Here is a 21,935-nt window from a genome sequence, read left to right as displayed (position 1 = left end):
ACATATGTACATATATAATATGATTCATACATAATAGCTACTAACTACTAACTTGCAAACTTACTACTTACTAACTTGCAAATACTTGAGGAAATTCATTCTTTTTGTTGTTAGGAAAAGTCTAAGCATTTATGAATCTTGAGAAAAGGTTGTCTTTAAGTCATTATTAATTTTTTTCCTTATAGGAAAATTACTCAAGTGCTTTTAAATTATTTTATTTAAAAATTTTTAAAGTATTTTTATTTCTTATTTAACCATAGTTGACATACTATGTTAGTTTTAGGTGTACAACATAGTGATTGAACAAATCTATGCATTATTCAGTGTTCGCCATGATGAATTGTAGTCACCATCAGTCACCCTACAACATTATTACTATACTTTTCATCCCCGTGACTTATGTATTTTATAACTGGAAGATTGCACCCCCTAATCCCCAGGTCCATCCATGTTGTCATAAATGGCAAGATCTCATTCTTTTTATGGCTAAGTAATATTCCATTATATATGTGTATACACATATACACACACATATATATGCACACACACATATATATACCTATAACACATCTTTATACACTCATCTATTGATGAACACTTGGGTTACTTCAATTCTTGGCTATTGTAAATAATGTTGCAATAAACATAGGGGTGCATATAACCTTTCAAATTAGTGTTTTCATTTTCTTTGGCCAAATACCCAGTAGTATTTGGCATTTGGATCATATGGTATTTTTATCTTTAATTTATGAGGAACCACCATACTGCTTTCTATAGTGGCTGCACCAATTTACGTTCCCACCAACAGTGCATGAGGCTTTATTTTCTCCACATCCTCACCAACACTTGTTATTACTTACCTTTTTGATACTAGCTATTCTGACTGGCATGAGATGATATGTCACCATAGTTCTGATTTGCATTTCCCTGATGATGAGTGATGTTGATCATCTTTCGTGTGTCTGTTTCCCATCTGTATGTCTTTTTTGGAAAAATGTCTATTTAGGTCCTCTGCCCATTTTTTAATCATGTTGTTGTTGTTTTTTTAATTTTGTTTTGTTTGGTGTTGAGTTCTGTAAGTTCTCCATATATTTTAGATATTAACCTCTTATCAGATATATATTTTTACCAGATATATCATTTGCAAATATCTTCTCCCATTCAGTAGATTGTGTTTTTATTTGTTGGTGGTTTCCTTTGCTGTGCAAGGAAATGCATTATCTCTAAAATCTTAATCTTTGGTATCTTTTTCTTTCCCTCTTTTTTTTTTTTTTTTGAAACATTCAAAACCCTAGAAAGGAACGTGATCTAGGGAGAAACAATTTAGAGGGCTTTTTAATTGTATCCCATATATGTGGTTGTTTCTCTAAGTTGAGTACCACTAAGGCAGGGGAACTTCTAGTTCAATTCCTGGAACCATGTTGGAAGGCCAGTAGGTGTGTGCGAGCATTGAGCTAATGTTAGTACATACATTAGAATGTACATGTGAGTGTTTCCTTAGTTTGGGAATTTTGTCTATATACAGAACTAATGGCATGGGTTTTCTTGTCATTTATCTTCTAAATCTGTGTGGGACATTATTTTAAACCTTTTCTTCTTTGGGTATATGTATTCTGCTCAAATGAATAGCCATGGACCTGGGAAGAGTTGATCCCCATTGCAGATTTACAGCCTTATTTTCCCTGTGGACTGGCCCAATGCTAATGTGATTGGATTTACCCATGGATTTCAAGATGTTTGTTGACAATCACAGGTTTCTCTAGAGCTGCAGTGGTTCCAATTTCTGCAGAGTCTCCTTTATTTGGAAGCAAAGACTTTATAGGGATGTGAGTAATCCATTTCTGGCTTTCTCTGACCGGCTGCCATGATAGAGCTTTTTAAAAATTGGTAGAATAGGTAGGACTAGAATATCATCTGACACCGCCCCGCCCCGCCCCCCCCCCCCGGGCTTCTGTGCATATCAGCTGACTAGTATACGCTGAAACAGCAAGGGTCTGGGTGATTAGATTTTTTTCAGGTGTGATTTTCTTGTCTCATCTCTGTTTCCTCCTCCTCCAGGAGAAATGGGTCCCATGAGGCAAGTGTGACCTTGGAGTGCAGCCCACCAGCCTGACGCCTAGTCCGGGAGGGAGAGAACCATGGATGGCATAATTGAACAGAAGAGCATGCTGGTGCACAGTAAAATCAGTGATGCTGGCAAGAGGAATGGCTTAATTAACACAAGAAACTTCATGGCCGAGAGCAGAGATGGCCTGGTGTCTGTTTACCCAGCGCCACAGTACCAGAGCTGCCGGGTGGTGGGCAGCACGGCACCAGCCAGCCTGGATGGCAGCAGGAATGAGCCGGTCCAGCAACTGCTGGACCCCAACACACTTCAGCAGTCTGTGGAGTCCCATTTCCGACCCAACATCATTCTCTACTCGGAGGGTGTGCTGCGCTCTTGGGGGGATGGTGTGGCTGCCGACTGTTGTGAGACCACCTTCATTGAGAACCATTCGCCCACCAAAGAGAGTCTGGAGTACCCCGATGGGAAGTTCATCGACCTCTCGGCTGATGACATCAAGATCCACACCCTCTCCTATGACGTTGAGGAGGAGGAGGAATTCCAGGAGCTGGAGGTCAGAGGATGTATTTATCATGAGCCTTTGAGAACGGGACATGGGGATTGGGTGGGGACTCATGAGTGCCTGGCAAAAGTTAGGGAATGCAACTAGTGTGCAAAAATACAGAGAAACTGAAGCATTGTTAAATATCCATTGAAAATGGAGTGGAGAAAGACTAGGTGACCAGCACCCAGTAGGGGCTTCAGCAGGGATGTTGGCAGAGATGACCCAAGGTAATGGCTGTGAGAATGGGGCTACTGGTGGATTAAAGGGTTGCCAGCATCAGAAGTCAGTTGGGGATTCCTGCTGACACCCCCCCACTTGGGACAGAGAGGTCATTGGCAAAAATGATCAAGGTGAGAGAGGGACAGAGGATCCTAGGGCCACATGAGGCTGGAAAGGCATGTGTGGGGAAAATTTGAGAAGAGTTTTTGCTGCCACAAGCAGTTTCCTTAATTTAGCATTCCAAAGTTTCTACTAAGGGATCCTTGGTATAGCTAAATCTGCTGGAAAAAAATAATAGGAATGCTAGCCTAAAGGAAAGATGAGTTGAGTTGTTACAAGAGTCACTTTAGTAGACTGGGGAGCAGGTAAGGGCATTTGGATTACATGCTTTGAAACACGCACTTTGGACATGTAGCCAAGGAAACCAGAAGCATCAGGCCTGGAGTTGCAATGAGAAGCAGAAGCAGCTGGAAAGAGATGGTTTTAATCAGAAAGGAAATTCAGAAATGGGATATGTTTTGTAGCGATTTCTGTGAATGGAGCCCATGAAAACCAACTGGCAGGGAGTCCAGAGAAGTCAAGTTATAGGAGATGCCATCGGAGCAGACCTTCACATCTTCTGGTGACACCTGTTAAGGGGAACACGCTCTGGCAATGCCGAAGTTTTTAGAAAGCTGTAAGAAGTACTTTGGCTTCCATTCACAAGGCTCTGTCATGTGTCCATTCTTTTCCAAGGCCTGAGGGTATTGCTAAATGCAGAAGTATAAATGTCACTTGACCTGCATGAAGTTGAGGAAGCAAATACACAAAAATGCACTTTTCACAAAACACAGGAGTTATGATGGTAGAGTTCCAATCCTGCTCTGAGAGCATCCAAAGGATTAGGAGATGGGACTCCAAGTATAATGTGAGGGATCAGGAGTCATCACAGAGGAAGCACCCCCTGCACTACATCTTGAGGAGGAGAACCAGACTATGAACAAAAAGGCTCATGGGGAGGTGGTGGGAGAACCCTGGTCCAAGGGGACAGCATGAGCAGAAAAAGCACAGAGGCATCCAACCTAGGATGCAGAGAATAGTAACTGATTACAGTTGCTAAGACCTATGAATCATGGTGAAGTCGGGAGACAGGACCATAACTGAGGACCATAACAGCCTTCTAAGGGAGGCTGGAATTTAGGCGAGGTCACAGACCCAGATGCCTACAAGAGGAAGGACAGGTAACAACATCAAGAAGGAACCCTATATTGAGAGGAGTGGCCTGAGACTAGAGAGTCCAGGCCCACCCTCAGCTATAGGGATGCTGCTTGCTGCACCTCATAGGCCACACTGCTAGGCACCTTGATGGGTGTCATGGGTGTGGAAACCCTGAGGGGTTTCAGGCAGGAGGGTGGGGTCAGATTCAAGTTTTCGGAAGCTGCTATGGCTGCAAAGTGGGACAGTGGGACAGAGTGGGGAGATGGGGGGGAAGGGCACGGGGCTAGGACCAAACTAGATTCCCAGAACCTATTGGGACCTGCCATAGGAGATGGTGAGAGAATCAGGACAGCAGTAGAAATGAAGAAATACTTAAGAAGTGAAGTTTTCCATTGTTCAGAGATGATGGGAAGGAAAGGGTCAGGCCTGCCCTGTGCAGAGATGCCCCTTAGCTTCCAAATGGTCAAGCTGGTCAGCAGAGGATTTTCAGCTTTGTTAGGAATATTTGGAAAATAAGCTCCAATATATAATATCTATCAGAATTTAAAATTTTGGGATAGTTACTAGACTGAAATTATAAAAGAAATTTGTGAATGTTTCCATCATCACTTTGTCACTTGTGTGGGCTTCATTCCTCCCTCCCTCACCTATATCCATTGACTTAAAGTCCATATCCTTGAATAGCTATGTTCCAACAGGGTAGGTGAGGATGAACAGGTGAGTAACACATCTTCTTAGTCCTTAGTCTACTTCTGTTCTGTGACTTCATAATGAAATACACTGAAAGGAATCGTATTCCTTTTTCTTTAAGACTTGCATGGGCTTCAGATTAAGCTTGCAAATAAATACAGCTGTTATTTAAATGCAAATGTTCTTTTCATAATATGTCTTAATCCACATTTTTGGCAATCGATTACTGAATCCATTTTTTTTTTTGCAACAATTTTCACACAATGATGTCAGCCAATAGATGTGGCTTTTGGAACTCTGCAGAGGACCAGAACCCACTTAGAGACAATCTTTTAAATTAAATGCTGGGAGGTGGGTGGCTGGCACAACAGGCTTTTCTACCAGGTCAGTCCAAGGCTTTGACAGGTAGTGCAGGTTTCTGGGGTAGTGAGCTCTGCCACCCAGTTTGTTTCCCTGTCCTGGCAACAGTAGCAATAGAAACAGTTAACTTTAATGATACAGCAGCTGGAATCTTTACTTGTGATTATAGTGCCTATTGTGTAGTAACATGTTTATAGTCACCTCTCATGGCAGTAAGGTGGAACATGCTGGCATGTATACCTTAGCCAGAAAGGGCACCCCAATGACATTGGTGGAACAAGTCGTTTAAAAGTTGGGCTGCCTCATATGAGACTTTCTGGTTGGCAAACCCAGACCAAGAAATGGCTCTTTGCACAGGTCTGGGGGAAGGAATCAAGACACAGTGTGGCAGCTGTCACTCCTTCAGTGCTGTTTAGTACAGCCATGGAGGAGTCCAGGGGGTCATCCAAAGTGGTTGGCATGGCCCATTAGGAACTCTGTAAAAACAAGATATTTTCTCAGCAACATTCTTATGGTGGAGCCATGGCAGTCTTTATTTATGAAGAAAAACTAATGAGTAGCTAGAAGAGTCAGTGTGCATGCAGCAACTGTTCTAAGATTTATTGTTTTTCCATTCCATGAAATAATAAAGGGGCATGTATCAGTTAGCATTTGCTGCATAACAAATGCCCTAAAACTTAATGGCTTAACACAACTATTTATTTCAGTCATGATTCTCAGCGTCAACCACTGGAATGGGTATCTGCTGAATGGTTCTTGCTCTGCTAGTCTCACTCTGGTTCCCTCACTAGTCTGTAGGGGCTGCTGCTCAGCTACACAGCTGTGCCTATTCTCAGGCCATTGTCTGGCCATTGGCTGAGATGACGAGGTGGCTGGACCTCATGTCTAATCATCCAGCAGGTCACTCCATCACATGGCAATCATGCTAGAGATTCCCAGAGCAGCAAGAGAGGGTGAGTCCCAGCATACGAGGCCTTTTCAAGTCTTTGCTTGTGTTATGCATGTTATTGTCTTATTGGCCAAAGAAAGATACATGACTAAGCCCAAAGCCAGTGTGGGAGGGACTTTTTAGGATGACAGTATAGGAAAGTGCCAACAAATTGGGTACCAATTATTGTAGTCTGTAGTCTACCACAGAGCAAAAACGTTTGGCCTATTTAACATATATTTTTTTAAGATCGTCTAATTGAACAGAGTGAGAACAGCTGTAGTTATTTTGTGACTTAAACAGAAAACACAGTAGATATTGATCTAGAGCTCTTCACAGAAGGCAGTATTACTTCAGACAAAACAACAACAAAAAAATAAGAATTTAACTTCTGGGAATTCTGTAACATCACTTGGTCTATAGCAAAGTGATACTGTGACCTAAAAATTGCAATTTTCAGAAAACCATTGTGCTGGTGAAAAGCAGGGGTCCTTGTCACTAGAGTTCCTGCGTACCAGGCAACCTGCCTCTTACCTGTCCCCTTATCACACTACCTGGAGAGCTTCATCCCTGGCATTTATAATGAAGATATCCCCAATCCAGAGAGGTTTGCTCACCTGATGTATATTTCTGTAAGAACATGTGGAGTTTTTGGGTAGCCCTCAAGGTTGTATTAATGTGAGTACGTTCTGTAGCTAATTTCAAGAATCTTTATGGAAAATCCTCAGAAATTGAGGTTTGCCCTGCTCTACCCAAGAGGAAGCTGCTACTCATAGTGAATTGTTGGGGCTCTAAATCAGATAGGGAGATCTCAGGGGGCCTCTGAGGGATTGCAGGAATGCCGAGTTGGCTGCTCATCATATGGTGTCACCGCACTCAGTGTGACCAGACAGGCCTCCCTGGGGCAGGGGGTGGAGGGGGGACACTCAGGCCACTCTGGGTGCACGATTTGGGGCCGGTGCTCCACAGCCCCAGGGCCTCCTCCCTGATGTTTGTCCACTGCTTCATCCAGTGCCCAGTCCACAGCTAAAACCGCAGCTTTCAGGAACACCAACAGCAGGAAACCATTTCTCCTTTTCACACAGAAAAACTCAAACAGAGATTTCAGGCTCTGGTAATAAAGCAGTTCTATGAAATAGAAAAATTGAGTTTAAAGCTATGAAGAAGTAGGTGAAGTTCATGGCTAGAGAGGCCTAACAGCCCTCCTGCTGTTAGAGATGCTTATCAAATGTTGAAAGGCCAATTATTACCCATTTATTTGTAATAGTGCAACCCCTTCAGGATCCTAGAGCACATGGAATGTCATCACTTAGAAACAATGCCCAAGGTGGTGGGGGAGCCTTTTCTTCACTACAAGAAGGAAGGGGAAGGTAGGACCTGCTGATGGAGCATCTGTCTATGCCAGGCCCTTCGTGCACCTTCTGTCATGTAACCACATGGCAGCACTGGGCCACAGGTGCTGATCCTGCCTCACCCTGTGCACAAGGACACTGAAACTTGGGAGGTGTCCAAGGTCACACAGTTGGCTGTGCTGGCAGCTCTTGGAACTGAGACATGCTGACTTCAGACTCTTGCCTCCTAATGGTGATGCTGTTAAAAAAAAAAAAAAAGTATGTGTTACAGTAAACTGCTGTTTCAGAGTCCACAGGTAAAGCACGAGGAGGCAGAGCTGGGGTGGTCACAGCTTCCTCACTGCCATGAGTCTGCAACTGGGTCTTCCCAAGACCAGGAGTCTGCCCTCCTATTACACACTTGAAGCCTATCAAGAGAGACAGAATTTCACAATTGCGGTATAACGCTGGCATGTGCCCCTTTCATAAATATGAGCAAAGAGGGAGGACTCAACAAACACTTGAAGAAAATTCAAAAGCATGAATGAGACAAAACAACAACAATAGAAAAGTTGACCCAGAGGAAACAGAAATAATTCAGAAAATAATCGACAATATTATAAAAAATATTTTTAGTCTCCCTTGAGAGATTTGGGATGGGAGGATTTGGGGTTTGATTTTCTTTGTTTGCCTCATTGCACTGGCCAGAACCTCAAATATGATGTTGAAGGGAAATGATGAGCAGGAGGCATCCTTGCCTTGCTCCTGATCTTAGGAAAGCACTCAGACTTTCCTGATGAAGGATAATGTTGCTCATGCTCTTAATCAAGGGTAGGAAGTTGCCTTCACAGCCAGGGATGTGAAGAGAGCTTACCTCTTAAGGGAAGGGCAACAAAGTCACAACTTTGTTGAACAATTTGGTCTTTTTTTAATAAAAAATAGTTGTTTAATTTTGACAAATGCTTTTTCTCTATTTAGATTATCATGTGGGGGCTTTTTCTTTTGTCCTTTATTCTGTTAATATGATCTATTACATTAACTGATTTTCAGATATTAAAGTCTCCTTACTTTGGAGGATAAATCGCCCTTGGTCATCATATATACTCCTCTTTAAATATTGCTGAATTTTATTTACTAATAATTTGTTAAGAATTTTTATGTTTGTGTCCATGAGTGAAATTAGTCTGTGGTTCTTTTCTTGTAATATCTCTTCCTGGCTTTGGTATCAGGGTAATACTGGCCTTATAGAATGAGTTAGAAAGGGTTCCCTTTTCTGTTTTCTGAAAGATTCTGCATAGTATTGTTTTTGTTTTTAATATTTATTAGAAGTCATCAGTGAAGACATCTGGCCTTGGCTATTCTTTGTGGGAAGAGTTGATTACGGATCTGATCTGATATCTTTGTTGTTTTAAATCTATGTTTTAAAGAAAATCTTAAGATTTTCCTTTCTTCTTGACTCAAGTTTATTAATTTCTGTCATTCTAGGAATTTTTTCATTTTATCCAAATTATGTAATTTACTGGCATACAGTTGTTTTATAATATTCCATTTAAATCTTTTTACTTTCTGTATGGTTGGTGTTGTCTCCTCTTTCATGCCTACTTTTGATAATTTAAGGTTTAGAGTTTCTTTGGTCAGTCTAGCCGAAGGTTTATAAATTTTGTTGATCTTTTCAAGTAGCTGACTTCTGATTCCATTGATTGTTCTCTTGCTTTTTGGTTTTCCATTTCATTGATTTTCACTCAGATATTTATGATACCATTCTCTCTGTTTCCTTTGGGTTAAATTTGCCCTTTTTTTTTTAGTTTCTTTACATGAGGCTGTTACTGATTTGAGATTTTTTTTCCCTTCATAATATATATTTCTTAAGCTATAACTTTCTCTCAAACACTGTTTCAAATACAAATTTTGACATGTTGTTTTCATTTTTAATATAATTCAAAATATGTTCTAATATCCATTGTGATTTCTTATTCTACTAATGGGTTATTTATAAAAGTATTGTTTAATTTTTCAAATATTCATAAGTGTCCCAATGTTTTTTATTATTTAGTCATTTAATTTCATGTGGTTGAAGAACATAGTTTGTATAATTTCTCTCTTAAATTTATTGAGACTTGATATGGGGCCTAGCATATAATATGTTCTGGGAAATGTGCTATGCACACTTGTGAGAGAATGTGTATTTTGTCATTGTGTGCAATATTCTATAAATGTTTGTTAGGTCAAGTTAGCTGATGATGTTGTTCATGTCTTTTGTCCTTGCTGTTTATCTGACTAATTAATCCATTAATTTTGTCAGTGTGTGCTTTATGTAGTCTGGGGCCCCATTGATAGGTGCATGCACATTTATTAATTTTTTAAAGATTTATTAATTTATTTTAGAGGGAGAAAGAGAGAGAGAGCAGGGGAAAGGGCAGAGGGAGAGAATCTTCAAGCAGACTCCCTGCTGAGTGTGGAGCCCAACACAGGACTCGATCTCGTGATCCATGAGGTCATGACCTCAGCTGAAACCAAGAGTCAGATGCTTAACTGACTGAGCCACCCAGGTGCCCCTATTATTTATTATTGTATCTTGCTGAAGTATTGACCATTTTACCATCATAAAATGTTCCTCTTTATGTCTAATAATATTTCTTGTCTTCAGGTCTATTTTTTGTGAAATTAACATAGCCACTCCCACTTCCTTATTACTACTGTTTGTGTGATACATCTTTTTCCATCTTTTTGCTTAGAATTAATTTTTGTCTCAGAATTTAAAGTATATCTCTTAAAGGAAGCATGTAGTTGATCTTGTTTTTTTTTTCTTTTTTTATTGTCTTACAGTCTGTCATTTGATTGGAATATTTAGTCCATTTGCATGAAATGTAATTTTTATATGGTTGGGTTTCTGTCTGCCATTTTGATTGTTATTTTCCACTTGTTTCTTGGTTTTATTGTTGTTTTCTTTTTTCCTCTTCCTGAGGATTTGGTGTTAGCCACCACTCATCACCACACCACATCTCAGCCAGAGATGTGAAGAGAGCTTATTAGTTTTCATTTTCAGGAGCGTCCTGTTAAATTCTTGGGTTGTCCTTCAATCTGCCATTTGACCCAACCAGGACTATAGCCATAGGTTGGGAGAGCTTTAGGCTTTTCTCATTCATAGCTGGGAATGGATTTTCCACTCTACTTCTAATCAATAAAGCCCCTTCCAACAATGAAGTGACTAGTTCCCATGGCTAGCCCCACCCTAGCAGAAATACTGCATGGGCCAAGCATAGACCCCCACTATAATTACTCAGATTTCAGCAGTGGTTGGTAAGTAAATACTTTGCAAATACTATTGGCCTTTGGACAATGTTGAGAGCCTTTATAAACTGTATTGACAATTTTTTTTTTTCCAGTTGTTTCTGGAAGACAAGATATGCCTACCTCCTGACACTGTCATACAAGAAGTCTTGCCAGGATATTGCCTGAAGTACTAGATGTGCATTTTCCAGCATCACTAGATTCAGACAAAAAATATGTTCCAATGTCCACAGATGGCTTGCAGTTAGGTTAAGAATTTTAATCAAGGGGTGCCTGGGTGGCTCAGTCAGTTAAGCATCTGTCGGCTCAGGTCATGATCTCAGGTCCTGGGATCAAGCCCCACATGGGACTCTCTGCTCAGTGAGGAATATGGTTCTCCCTCTCCCTCTGCCTGCTGCTCTCCCTGCTTGTGCTCACTCTCTGTGTCAAATAAATAAATAAAATCTTTTTTAAAAAAACAATTTTGATCAAATTAATTATCCTTAAATAATATGACATATATTTGCTTATAGCATTGGGAAATTAAATTATCATTTTCCTCCCTTAAGACAGTCTGTAATTAAATATATCTAAATATTCCAGTTCCTTTTGGATCCACGTGTGGATCACTTACACAAAGGAATAGTTTTATCTCCTTATAGTCATAACTCATTTTGTGTTGCCCAAACTGTAGCAACCACCTTATTCTTCAAAGGGGCACTGTATGAGTAAGTTTGACTCATCTAGAAATTAAATTTACTTTCATGAAATATTTTCCACTAGTGAGGGCATTCTAAATACAATTTCCAAAGAAAAATTCAAAAATATTTTGTGAAATATAAACATGATTGGCATAATAGTATGCCATTTATTGTTTTAATTTTCTGTATCAAGGATAACTCATTTAAATGTGGAATTCAAGGCATGTTTCTTAAAAATAAAAATCAATCTCTTATGTTCTCATCTAACATATTCTCATCTTATATATCAATAAAGGGCAGTGGAGTATGTAATTATAGGCATTAGATGGGAAGAGAATCTCCCAAGATAATAAATCCATCTGTCATAATACCACAGTCTGATCATTTTTCATATTCCTCTGAAATACTTTTCAATACATAAAAGGGTGGGGGCATCAAACCAAATTAATATGTCAAATAAATAAAAGTCTTTTTTAAATTTTTCATTGTGCTGACCAGATTTCTTGACTGGGACTTCTGAGCCACTAGTCAGTTGTGGGTGTAGAGGGGCCTCTCATACCTACAGCTCCCTTAATAAAGGGAATCCCTGCCAGAGAATTGGAATCTTCTGTCATTGTGAGACTGTATTTTTTTTTTGAAAATTTAAAATATTTTATTTGGTTTAAATATACATTAGGAGGTGTATTTGAGTAAGTAGTTTGAGTAAGGAATTGTTTGAATAGAAAAATATTTAATAGATTTTTTTATTGTTATGTTGATCACCATACATTACATCATTACTTTTTGATATAGTGTTCCATGATACATTGTTTGTGCATAATACCCAGTGCTCCCTGCAGAATGTGCCCTCTTTAATACCCATCACCAGGCTAATCCATCCCCCCACCCTCCTCCGCTCTAGAACCCTCAGTTCGTTTCTCAGAGTCCATCGTCTCTCATGGTTCGTCTCCCCCTCTGACTTACTCCCCTTTATTCTTCCCCTCCTGCTAGGTTCTTCTTTTTTTTTTCTTAACATATATTGCAGTATTTCTTTCAGAAGTACAGATCTGTGATTCAACAGTCTTGCACAATTCACAGCTGTCAACATAGCATATACCCTCCCCAATGTCTATAACCCAGCCACCCCATCCCTCCCATGCCCCACCACTCCAGCAACACTCAGTTTGTTTCCTGAGATTAAGATTTCCTCATATCAGTGAGGTCATATGATACATTTCTTTCGATGATTGACTTATTTCACTCAGCATAACACCCTCCAGATCCATCCACATCATTGCAAATGGCAAGATATCATTCCTTTTGATGGGTGCCCATAATATTCCATTGCGTATATATACCACAACTTCTTTAGCCATTCATCTGTCGATGGACATCATGGCTCTTTCCACAGTTTGGCTATTGTGGACATTGCTGCTATAAACATCGGGGTGCACATACCCTTCGGATCTCTACATTTGTATCTTTATGGTAAATACCCAGTAGTGCAATTGTTGGATCGTATAGTAGCTCTATTTTCAACTTTTTGAGAAACCTCCATACTGTTTTACAGAGTGGCTGCACCAGTTTGCATTCCCACCAAGAGTGTAGGAGGGTTCCCCTTTCTCTGCATCCCCACCAACATCTGTTGTTTCCTGACTTGTTAATTTTAGCCATTCTGACTGGTGTGACGTGGTATCTCATTGAGGTTTTGATTTGGATTTCCCTGATGCCGAGCGATGTTGAGCATTTTATCATGTGTCTGTTAGCCATTTGGATGTCTTCTTTGGAAAAATGTCTGTTCATGTCTTCTACCCATTTCTTGATTGGATTATTTGTCCTTTGGGTGTTGAGTTTGATAAGTTCTTTATAGATTTTGGACACTAGCCATTTAACTGATATGTCATTTGCAAATATTTTCTCCCATTCTATCGGTTGTCTTTTGTTTTTGTTGACTGTTTCTTTTGCTGTGCAAAAGCTTTTTATCTTGATGAAATCCCAGTAGTTCATTTTTGCCCTTGCTTCCCTTGCCTTTGGCGATGGTTGTAGGAAGAATTTCCTACAGCTGAGGTCGAAGAGGTTGCTACCTGTGTTCTCCTTTAGGATTTTGATGGACTCCTGTCTCAGGTTTAGGTCTTTCAACCATTTGGAGTCTATTTTTCTGTGTAGTGTAAGGAAATGGCCAGTTTCATTCTTCTGCATGTGGCTGTCCAATTTTCCCAACACCATTTGTTGAAGAGACTGTCTTCTTTCCATTGGACATTCTTTCCTGCTTTGTGGAATATGAGTTGACCATAGAGTTGAGGGCCCATTTCTGGGCTCTCTATTCTGTTCCATTGATCTCTGTGTCAGTTTTTGTGCCAGTACCATACTGTCTTGATGATGACACCTTTGTAATAGAGCTGGAAGTCTGGTATTGTGATGTCGCCAGCTTTGCTTTTCTTTTTCAACAGTCCCCTGGCTATTCGGGGTCTCTTCTGGTTCCATACAAATTTTAGGATGATTTGTTCCATTTCTTTGAAAAAAGTGGATGGTATTTTGATGGGGATTGCATTAAGTGTGTAGATTGCTCTAGGTAGCACTGACATCTTCACAATGTTTGTTCTTCCAATCCATGAGCATGGAACGTTTTTCCATTTCTTCGTGTCTTCCTCAATTTCTTTCATAAGTATTTTATAGTTTTCTGAGTACGGATCCTTTGCCTCTTTCGTTAGATTTATTCCTAGGTATCTTATGGTTTTGGGTGCAATTGTAAATGGGATCGACTCCTTAATTTCTCTCTCTTCTGTCTTGTTGCTGGTGTATAGGAATGCCACTGATTTCTGTGCATTGATTTTATATCCTGCCACTTGACTGAATTCCTGTATGAGTTCTAGCAGTTTTGGGGTGGAGTCTTTTGGATTTTCCACATAAAGTATCATATCATCTGCAAAAAGTAAGAGTTTGACTTCTTCTTTGCTGATTTGGATACCTTTGATTTGTTTTGTTGTCTGATTGCTGTGGCTAGGACATCTAATACTATGTTGAATAACAGTGGTGATAGTGGACATCCCTGCCGTGTTCCTGACCTTAGGGGGAAAGCTCTCAGTTTTTTCCCATTGAGAATGAAAATCGCTTAGGTTTTTCATAGATGGCTTTTATGATATTGAGGTATGTACCCTCTATCCCTATGCTCTGAAGAGTTTTGATCAAGAAAGGATGCTGTACTTTGTCAAATGCTTTTTCTGCATCTATTGAGAGGATCATATGATTCTTGTTCTTTCTTTTTTAATGTATTGTATCACGTTGATTGATTTGCGGATGTTGAACCAACCTTGCAGCCCAGGGATAAATTCCACTTGGTCGTGGTGAATAATCCTTTTAATATACTGTTGGATCCTATTGGCTATTTTGGTGAGAATTTTTGCATCCATGTTCATCAAGGATATTGGTCTGTCATTCTCCTTTTTGACGGAGTCTTTGTCGGTTTGGGGATCAACGTAATGGTGGCCTCATAAAACGAGTTTGGAAGTGTTCCTTCCATTTCTATTTTTTGGAACAGTTTCAGAAGAATAGGTATTAACTTTTCTTTAAATCTTTGGTAGAAATCCCCTGGGAAGCCCTCTGGTCCTGGGCTTTTGTTTGTTGGGAGATTTTTGATGACTGCTTCAATTTCCTTAGTGGTTATAGGTCTCTTCAGGTTTTCTATTTCTTACTGGTTCAGTTTTGGTAGTTGATACATCTCTAGATATGCATCCATTTCTTCTAAGCTATCTAATTTCCTGGCATAGAGTTGCTCATAATATGTTCTTACAATTGTTTGTATTTCTTTGGTGTTGGTTGTGATCTCTGCTCTTTCACTCATGATTTTGTTGATTTGGGTCATTTCTCTTTTCTTTCTGATAAGTCTCGCCAGGGGTTTATCAATCTTGTTAATTCTTTCAAAGAACCACCTCCTAGTTTCGTTGATCTGTTCTACTGTTCTTTTGGTTTCTATTTCATTGATTTGTGTTCTGATCTTTATTATTTTTCTACTCCTGCTGGGTTTAGGCTTTATTTCCTGTTTTTTCTCCAGCTCCTTTAGGTGTAGAGTTAGGTTATGTATTTGAGACCTTTCTTCTTTCTTGAGAAAGGCTTGTATTGCTATATACTTTCCTCTAGGACTGCCTTTGCTGCATCCAAAGATTTTGAACAGTTGTGTTTTCATTTTCATTGGTTTCCATGAATTTTTTGAATTCTTCTTTAATTTCCTGGTTGACCCATTCATTCTTCACTAGAATGCTCCTTAGCCTCCATGTATTTGAGTTCATTCCAACATTCCTCTTGCGATTGAGTTCTAGTTTCAAAGCACTGTGGTCTGAAAATATGCAGGGAATGATCCCAATCTTTTGGTACCGGTTGAGACCTGATTTGTGACCTAGGATGTGATCTATTCTGGAGAATGTTCCATGGGCACTAAAGAAGAATGTGTATTCCGTTGCTTTGGGATTGAATGTTCTGAATATGTCTGTGAAGGCCATTGGGTCCAGTGTGTCATTTAGTCTTTATTTCCTTGTTGATCTTTTGCTTAGTTGATCTGTCCATTTCAGTGACGGGGTTATTAAAGTCCACCACTATTATTGTATTGTTGTCAATGTGTTTCTTTGCTTTTGTTATTAATTACCTTGTATAATTGGCTGCTCCCATGTTAAGGGCATAGATGTTTATAATTGTTAGATCTTCTTGTTGGATAGACCCTTTAAGTAGGATATAGTGTCCTTCCTCATCTCTTATTACAGTCTTTGTTTTAAAATCTAATCTGTCTGATCTAAGGATTGCCACCCAGCTTTCTTTTGGTGTCCATTAGCATGGTAAATGGTTTTCCACCCCCTCACTTTCAATCTGGGGGTGTCTTTGCATCTAAAATGAGTCTCTTGCACACAGCATATTGATGGATCCTGTTTTTTAATCCAATCTGATAGCCTGTGTCTTTTGTTTGGGACATTTAGCCCATTTACATATAGGGTAACTATTGAAAGGTATGAATTTTGTGCCCTTGTATTGCCTGTAAGGTGGCTGTTACTGCTTATTGTCTGTGTTCCTTTCTGGTCTGTGTTGCTTTTTGGCTCTCTCTTTGCTTAGAGAATCCCTTTCAATATTTCTGGTAAGGTTGGTTTCGTGTTTGCAAATTCCTTTAGTTTTTGTTTGTCCTGGAAGCTTTTAATCTCTCCTATTTTCAATGACAGCCTAGCTGGATATAGTATTCTTGGCTGCATATTTTTCTCATTTACTGCTCTGAAGATATCATGCCAGTCCTTTCTGGCCTGCCAGGTCTCTGTGGATAGGTTTGTTGCCAATCTAATGTTTCTACCATTGTAGGTTACATATCTCTTCTCCCGAGCTGCTTTCAGGATTTTCTCTTTTCTCTGAGACTCGTAAGTTTTACTATTAGATGTTGGGGTGTTGACCTATTTTTATTGATTTTGAGAGGGGTTCTCTGTGCCTCCTGGATTTTGATGCCTGTTTCCTTCCCCAAATTAGGGAAGTTCTCTGCTATAATTTGCTCCAATATACCTTCTGCCCCTCTCTCTCTCTTTCTTCTTCTTCTGGGATCCCAATTATTCTAATGTTGTTTCATCCTACGGTATCACCTACCTCTTGAATTATGCCCTCGTGATCCAGTAGTTGTTTATCTCTCTTTTTCTCAGCTTCGTTATTTTTCATCATTTGGTCTTCTATATCACTGATTCTCTCTTCTACATCATTTATCCTAGCAGTTAGAGCTCCCATTTTTTATTGCACCTCATAATATCCTTTTTTATTTTGACTTGGTTAGATTTTATTTATTTTATTTCTCCAGAAAGGATTCTCTAATAACTTCTATGCTTTTTTCAAGCCCAGCTAGTATCTTTAAAATCATGATTCTGAACTCTAGGTCCGACATTTTACTAATGTCCGTATTGAGTAGGTCCCTGGCAGATGGTCCTACCTCTTGTTCTTTTTGTTGAGGTGATTTTTTCCATCTTGTAATTTTGTCCAGAGGGGAAGAGATGAAATAGAGAACAAAATGCTAACAGGTTAACAACGTCCCCAGAAAATATACTCTAAACAATTCAGGAAAGACCTGAAACTGGGGGAAAAGAAAGGGAAAAAAAAGAAAAGAAAAGAAAAAGATAAAAACAAACAAAAACAGAACAAAACAAAAAAAACAATATGATCAAATATGATCAGGCTGGTGCATAGATCAGTGCCACACACTAGATTTTGGGTGTTTTTTGGTCTATTAGAAGAAAGTGCCTCCCAAAATTTTAAAGAAAAAAGAACTTATATATGTACAAAAAAGCGTTAATACAATGAAGGGATGGAATATGACTTTAAAGATGAAAATTATAAAAAATTTTATAAAAGGAATTGATAAGAAGTTGTTTGAATAAAGATAGAAGAGGATTAAAAAACAAAGGGAGAGAATGTGATCAGGCAGGAGTGTAGAACAATGCCGTACACTAGAGATTCAGGGTATATTTTGATCTGTTAGAAGAAACTGTATCTCAAAATTTTAAAGAGAGAACAACTCATATATATGCCAAAAATAAGGGTAACTCCTATGAAAGGATAGAATATGACTCTAAAAATGAAAAATAAAAATGTTTTTTTAAAAAGGGATTGACAAGATGTTGGTTTAAAAAGGGAAAAAGAAAAATTAAAAAAAAAAGACAGATAAAAATATTAACTTTGAAAGACTAAAGAATCATGGTAAAAACAGCCATGGATTCTATGTGCAGTATTCCCCTAGCGCTGGAGTTCTGCTGTTCTCATTGATTGGTAAACTTGGTCTTGGCTGGCTGTTCTTGCTGATCTTCTGGGGGAGGGGCCTGTTCCTGTGGTACCTAAATGTCTTTGCTGGAGGCAGAATTGCCCCGCCCTTGCCAGTCAGGGCTAAGTAATCTGCCGGAGTTTGCTCTCGGGAGCTTTTGTTCCCTGCAAGCTTTCCGTACAGCTTTGGAGGATGAGAGTGAAAATGGCAGCCTCCCAATCTCCGCCCCAGAGGAGCTGAGAACTCAGGGTCCCTGCTCCTCAGTGAGCCCCCAGAGAAAAGCAGTCAGTCACTCACGTCTCCCCGGTCTCTGGCCGCACTCCGTGTTCACCCGGCCTGTGACCGAGCGTTTCTATCTCTGGCACCCGACTCGGTGTGGAGTCTCCAAACCCAGCAGATCCCTGTGGTGCACTCCCACACTGCTCCTCCCGGGGAAGGATGGGGAGTCTCCCTGGATCTGCCACTGTTGGGTCCCTCCTGGAGGAGCAGTGGCCCAACTGTGCCGCGGATCATGATTTATGGCAACCCTGAGCTGAGAGCCTGCACCTAGTCTCCGTCTTTGCAGCTGTCTTCCCGGCTCCGATTCCTGGGAGCTCTGCTGCACTCAGGCATCCCCGGTCTTTCTGTGACCCCGAGGGTCCTGAGACCACACTGTCCCACGAGGGTTCCAGCCCCTGCTTAGTCAGTGGAGTGACATCCCTCAGCAGAGCCGACTTCTAAAAGTTCCAATTTTGTGCTCCGCTGCTGTGTCACTTGCTGGTAGCTTCTGATGGAGGCCCCCTCCTCCACTATCTATCCTCCTGAATATCACCTTGGATTCACTTCTCCACACGTCCTACCTTCCAGAAAGTGGTCAATTTTTTTGTTCAGAGAGTTGCTGCTATTCTTTTCTTCTACCTCCTGTTGAGTTCGTAGGTGTTCAGAATGGTTTGATCCCTATCCAGCTGAATTCCTGAGACCAGACGAAATCCAGGTCTTCTACTCCTCCACCATCTTGCTCTGCCCCCAACATCATTTCCTTCTTACCATATCATAATATCATAAGAAAAAGAAAGTAATGACAAGCACTAAAGTTTGTTAGAAGAGATGTATCCTTTGCATCAAAGGGTTGGTGATGAGAATGTGCTGGGAAGCAGGGTCCTTACATCCAGCACAACTCAGCCTCCATGAATCATGCTACCTAAAGCAATGAAAGATACAGCATTAAAATCTGAGATGAGCCCAGGTTTCATTTGAACAAATATTTTTCACTTTTTTTCTCCAGCAAACCATTCCAGTACTTCCTAAAAACAGAAGAGGGGGGGGAAAATCACACAAGTGAAACAGGTGGTCTGCAGTGCATCACCAACGTTCATGTGTAGAAAGAAAACTAACATGGCAGGTCTCCTGCCCCTCAGTGTGCTGGGATTTTTTCAGTGTGATTTCCATGAGAAGAGGCATTTTGTGGGTTCAAGGAGCTGTTCCTGTTCAGTCATCACAAGGGTGAGGAAGGCTCTGTCCTCACAGAGGAAGAACAACCACAGGCATCTTTAGTGGAACCAGTTACTGTGGTGCATGTGGCCTGGGCCTTATGCATGTGGAGGAGCTGGAGAGGGAAGCAAGAAGGGGGACTTCACTGTGGAAATTATAGTGAGTGATTTTTGCCAGGCTCATCTTTCTTATTGTGAGTGTTGTGAAGCAGACTAATGCCACCGTGGCTGTCCCGAAAGTTGGAGCTGGCTGAAGATCTCAGAAGAGAAGATGTTTCTCCTAGTTGATAAAAATCACATGGTATACTGTGAACCTGTCACCAAAGAAATGCTAGATTATGTTAGGATAAATAACCTCTGTCCAGTTTTTTAAGAAATGAATCTACAAAATAAGAAGTGTATATTGTTGTACAGTGATGTTAATTGAAAACATCCCCTTCGTAGGGTTAACATGAGTCTTCAGTAAGTTTTCACATTGAGCCTCAAAAGTACCTGTAAGTAGAATGTAAGCCAGCCTACAGTGGACAGTGGTGTCATATGTCTGAGGACAAGTAACTAGAATCTCCTGCTTGGGAAGTTGAGAACTACCAGGGAATATGGTGGAAGTCTGTGCCATCATAAAACAAATAGAATGTGTGGAGTCAGGGAACATTCCTCACAGTTAAGAGAAATATATTTAGAAACAGAATACATTGCTTGGAATGTTACAACCTTAAATAAGATATTACCCATTGAGGTCTAGACTGTGAGATATAGATTCCAGAATGAGTTAGCAGGGATAGAGGTGTTTTTGGGAGGCCTGCTGGTGGAGGGGCCAGGACAAGAGAGGTGGACCATCTGTAAACTGAAGTCAAATCCCAGAGGATAACCCTCTTTCTAGCAACCTGTCCATGTTGTGCTGGCTGGGTACAATCTGGATGTGTTTCAATATAGTAGATTGCAGGGAATTTTACTCTGATGCTTCTTCTAGAAAATAGAGGAAAAACCAATCACTGAGCCTCTTCTTCTAGGACTTTTGCTTTTATCTCTTTTAAACTATCGTTAGATAACAGATCACCCAGAGTTCCATAAAATACAGACTCCTTGTGGGCCTTCAGGGAGGCTATGAGCAGCACTCCTCTCCCAAGTCCTCCACACCCTGCTGGCTCAGGGGCCTCCTTCAGTCTTTCAACCATGGGGTTTCTGCAACCATTCCTGATGCCTGGAATGTTCTTTCCCTTGCCCTTCACTGGCCAGGCTTCTTCTCAGCATCCATGTTGCATTTTCAGTTCATTATCTGTTTGCTTACTGTTTTATTTTCTGTCTTCTTTGCCACAGCTGTCTTAGGTTTTGTTGACCAGAAAAAGACAACAGTGTGAGGATTCATGAGCAAGTGATTGACTAAGGAAATGCTCTCGGGGAACACAAGCCAGCCAGCTGGGAGAGCAAGCCTCGGAGGGGAGTTTCAAGCTAAGTTCCACAGAGGGGGCCCCAGGTTGGCCCTGGGAGACCTGAGTATGGGTCATGTACTGGTGGTCTGAGGACCACTTCTACAGGGGCTGTATGTGAGTGGTTTGCCGCCTCCAAGGTGAGGAGCAGAGGTAGAAACTCCTGCATGTGTCCCCACTACTCAGCCCATAGCTCCACAGTGTAGGCACGTAGTTAGTATTTCTGCTCATTAATTTATTAATGAAGAAATGAATCTATCAGAGGGAAGAGAAGTCCAAGATCAATTTCATAAGATTTTTTTTTTAATAGAAATGAAGCAAACTGTGTGAGCACCCAAGCTCCTTGGGAGTTTTCTTGGCAAGAATTTTATACGACCTTGACTTTGTTTTCTTTACAAAGTCACCTGTGTCAAGCGCAAGAAGCAGAAATAGAACAGGGGCCTCCAGGCGCATGGTGAACTGCGCTGCAGTAGCTTCAACTTATCTTCCTGTCTTGGGACTGCTGGTTAGTGGCACATGTTAAACTGCTCCCAGGCAACATTCGCGCTGTGTTGCAACACAAGAGCAGATTGTGTTTTTCACAAACCACAAAAACAAAGACAGGCTCCAAATAAGGAATAAGGAAGAAGCATGACATGAAGAATATTATGACACACCGTTGGTGTTTCATTAAAAAAAGAAATACCACAGTGATTTTATCCGAGTAGCTCTTACTCTGTGGGCTGTAGAGTAGGAAGAAGCAACAGAAAAGCTGGAGAAAGCAAAAAGCAGTGGGGACCCAGACAACACCCACCCTCTCCCCGGGCCTGCCCTCAGTCCAGAGCCCTGCCCTTGGCTGGCATCCGTGTCCACCCTAGTTTTTAAACCCAGGGATTCGGAGGTCACACCCCAAACCAATTAAATCACAATCTCTGGGGTCAATATTTTTCGTAAAGGCCTACAAGTGGCTCTAATTTCAGCCCCAGCAGCATGATACAGTGTTCATA

The 21,935-nt window shown here is 40.7% G+C and overlaps 1 protein-coding gene across 5 annotated transcripts in view; it reads left to right on the top strand.

The window, feature by feature from the left end:
- The window catches only part of SYNDIG1 (synapse differentiation inducing 1), a 244,390-nt gene that overhangs the window by 118,765 nt on the left and 103,690 nt on the right, over positions 1-21,935 (top strand). For 4 of the 5 annotated variants that reach the window (XM_027622251.2, XM_027622253.2, XM_027622254.2 and 1 more), the window contains exon 2: positions 2,059-2,618. In XM_027622251.2, coding sequence (XP_027478052.2) covers positions 2,139-2,618 — 480 coding nt within the window. In that variant the 5' untranslated portion in view covers positions 2,059-2,138. Of the gene's footprint in view, positions 1-2,058; positions 2,619-21,935 lie in introns of those variants that run through there. The other variant, XM_027622255.2, reaches the window with a different exon arrangement.

The sequence above is a fragment of the Zalophus californianus genome, chromosome 8, assembly GCF_009762305.2.
Source record: "Zalophus californianus isolate mZalCal1 chromosome 8, mZalCal1.pri.v2, whole genome shotgun sequence".
NCBI classification, from domain to species: Eukaryota; Metazoa; Chordata; class Mammalia; order Carnivora; family Otariidae; genus Zalophus; species Zalophus californianus.
Note: the sequence above shows the minus strand (reverse complement) of the source record. Positions and strands in the feature narration are given on the sequence as shown.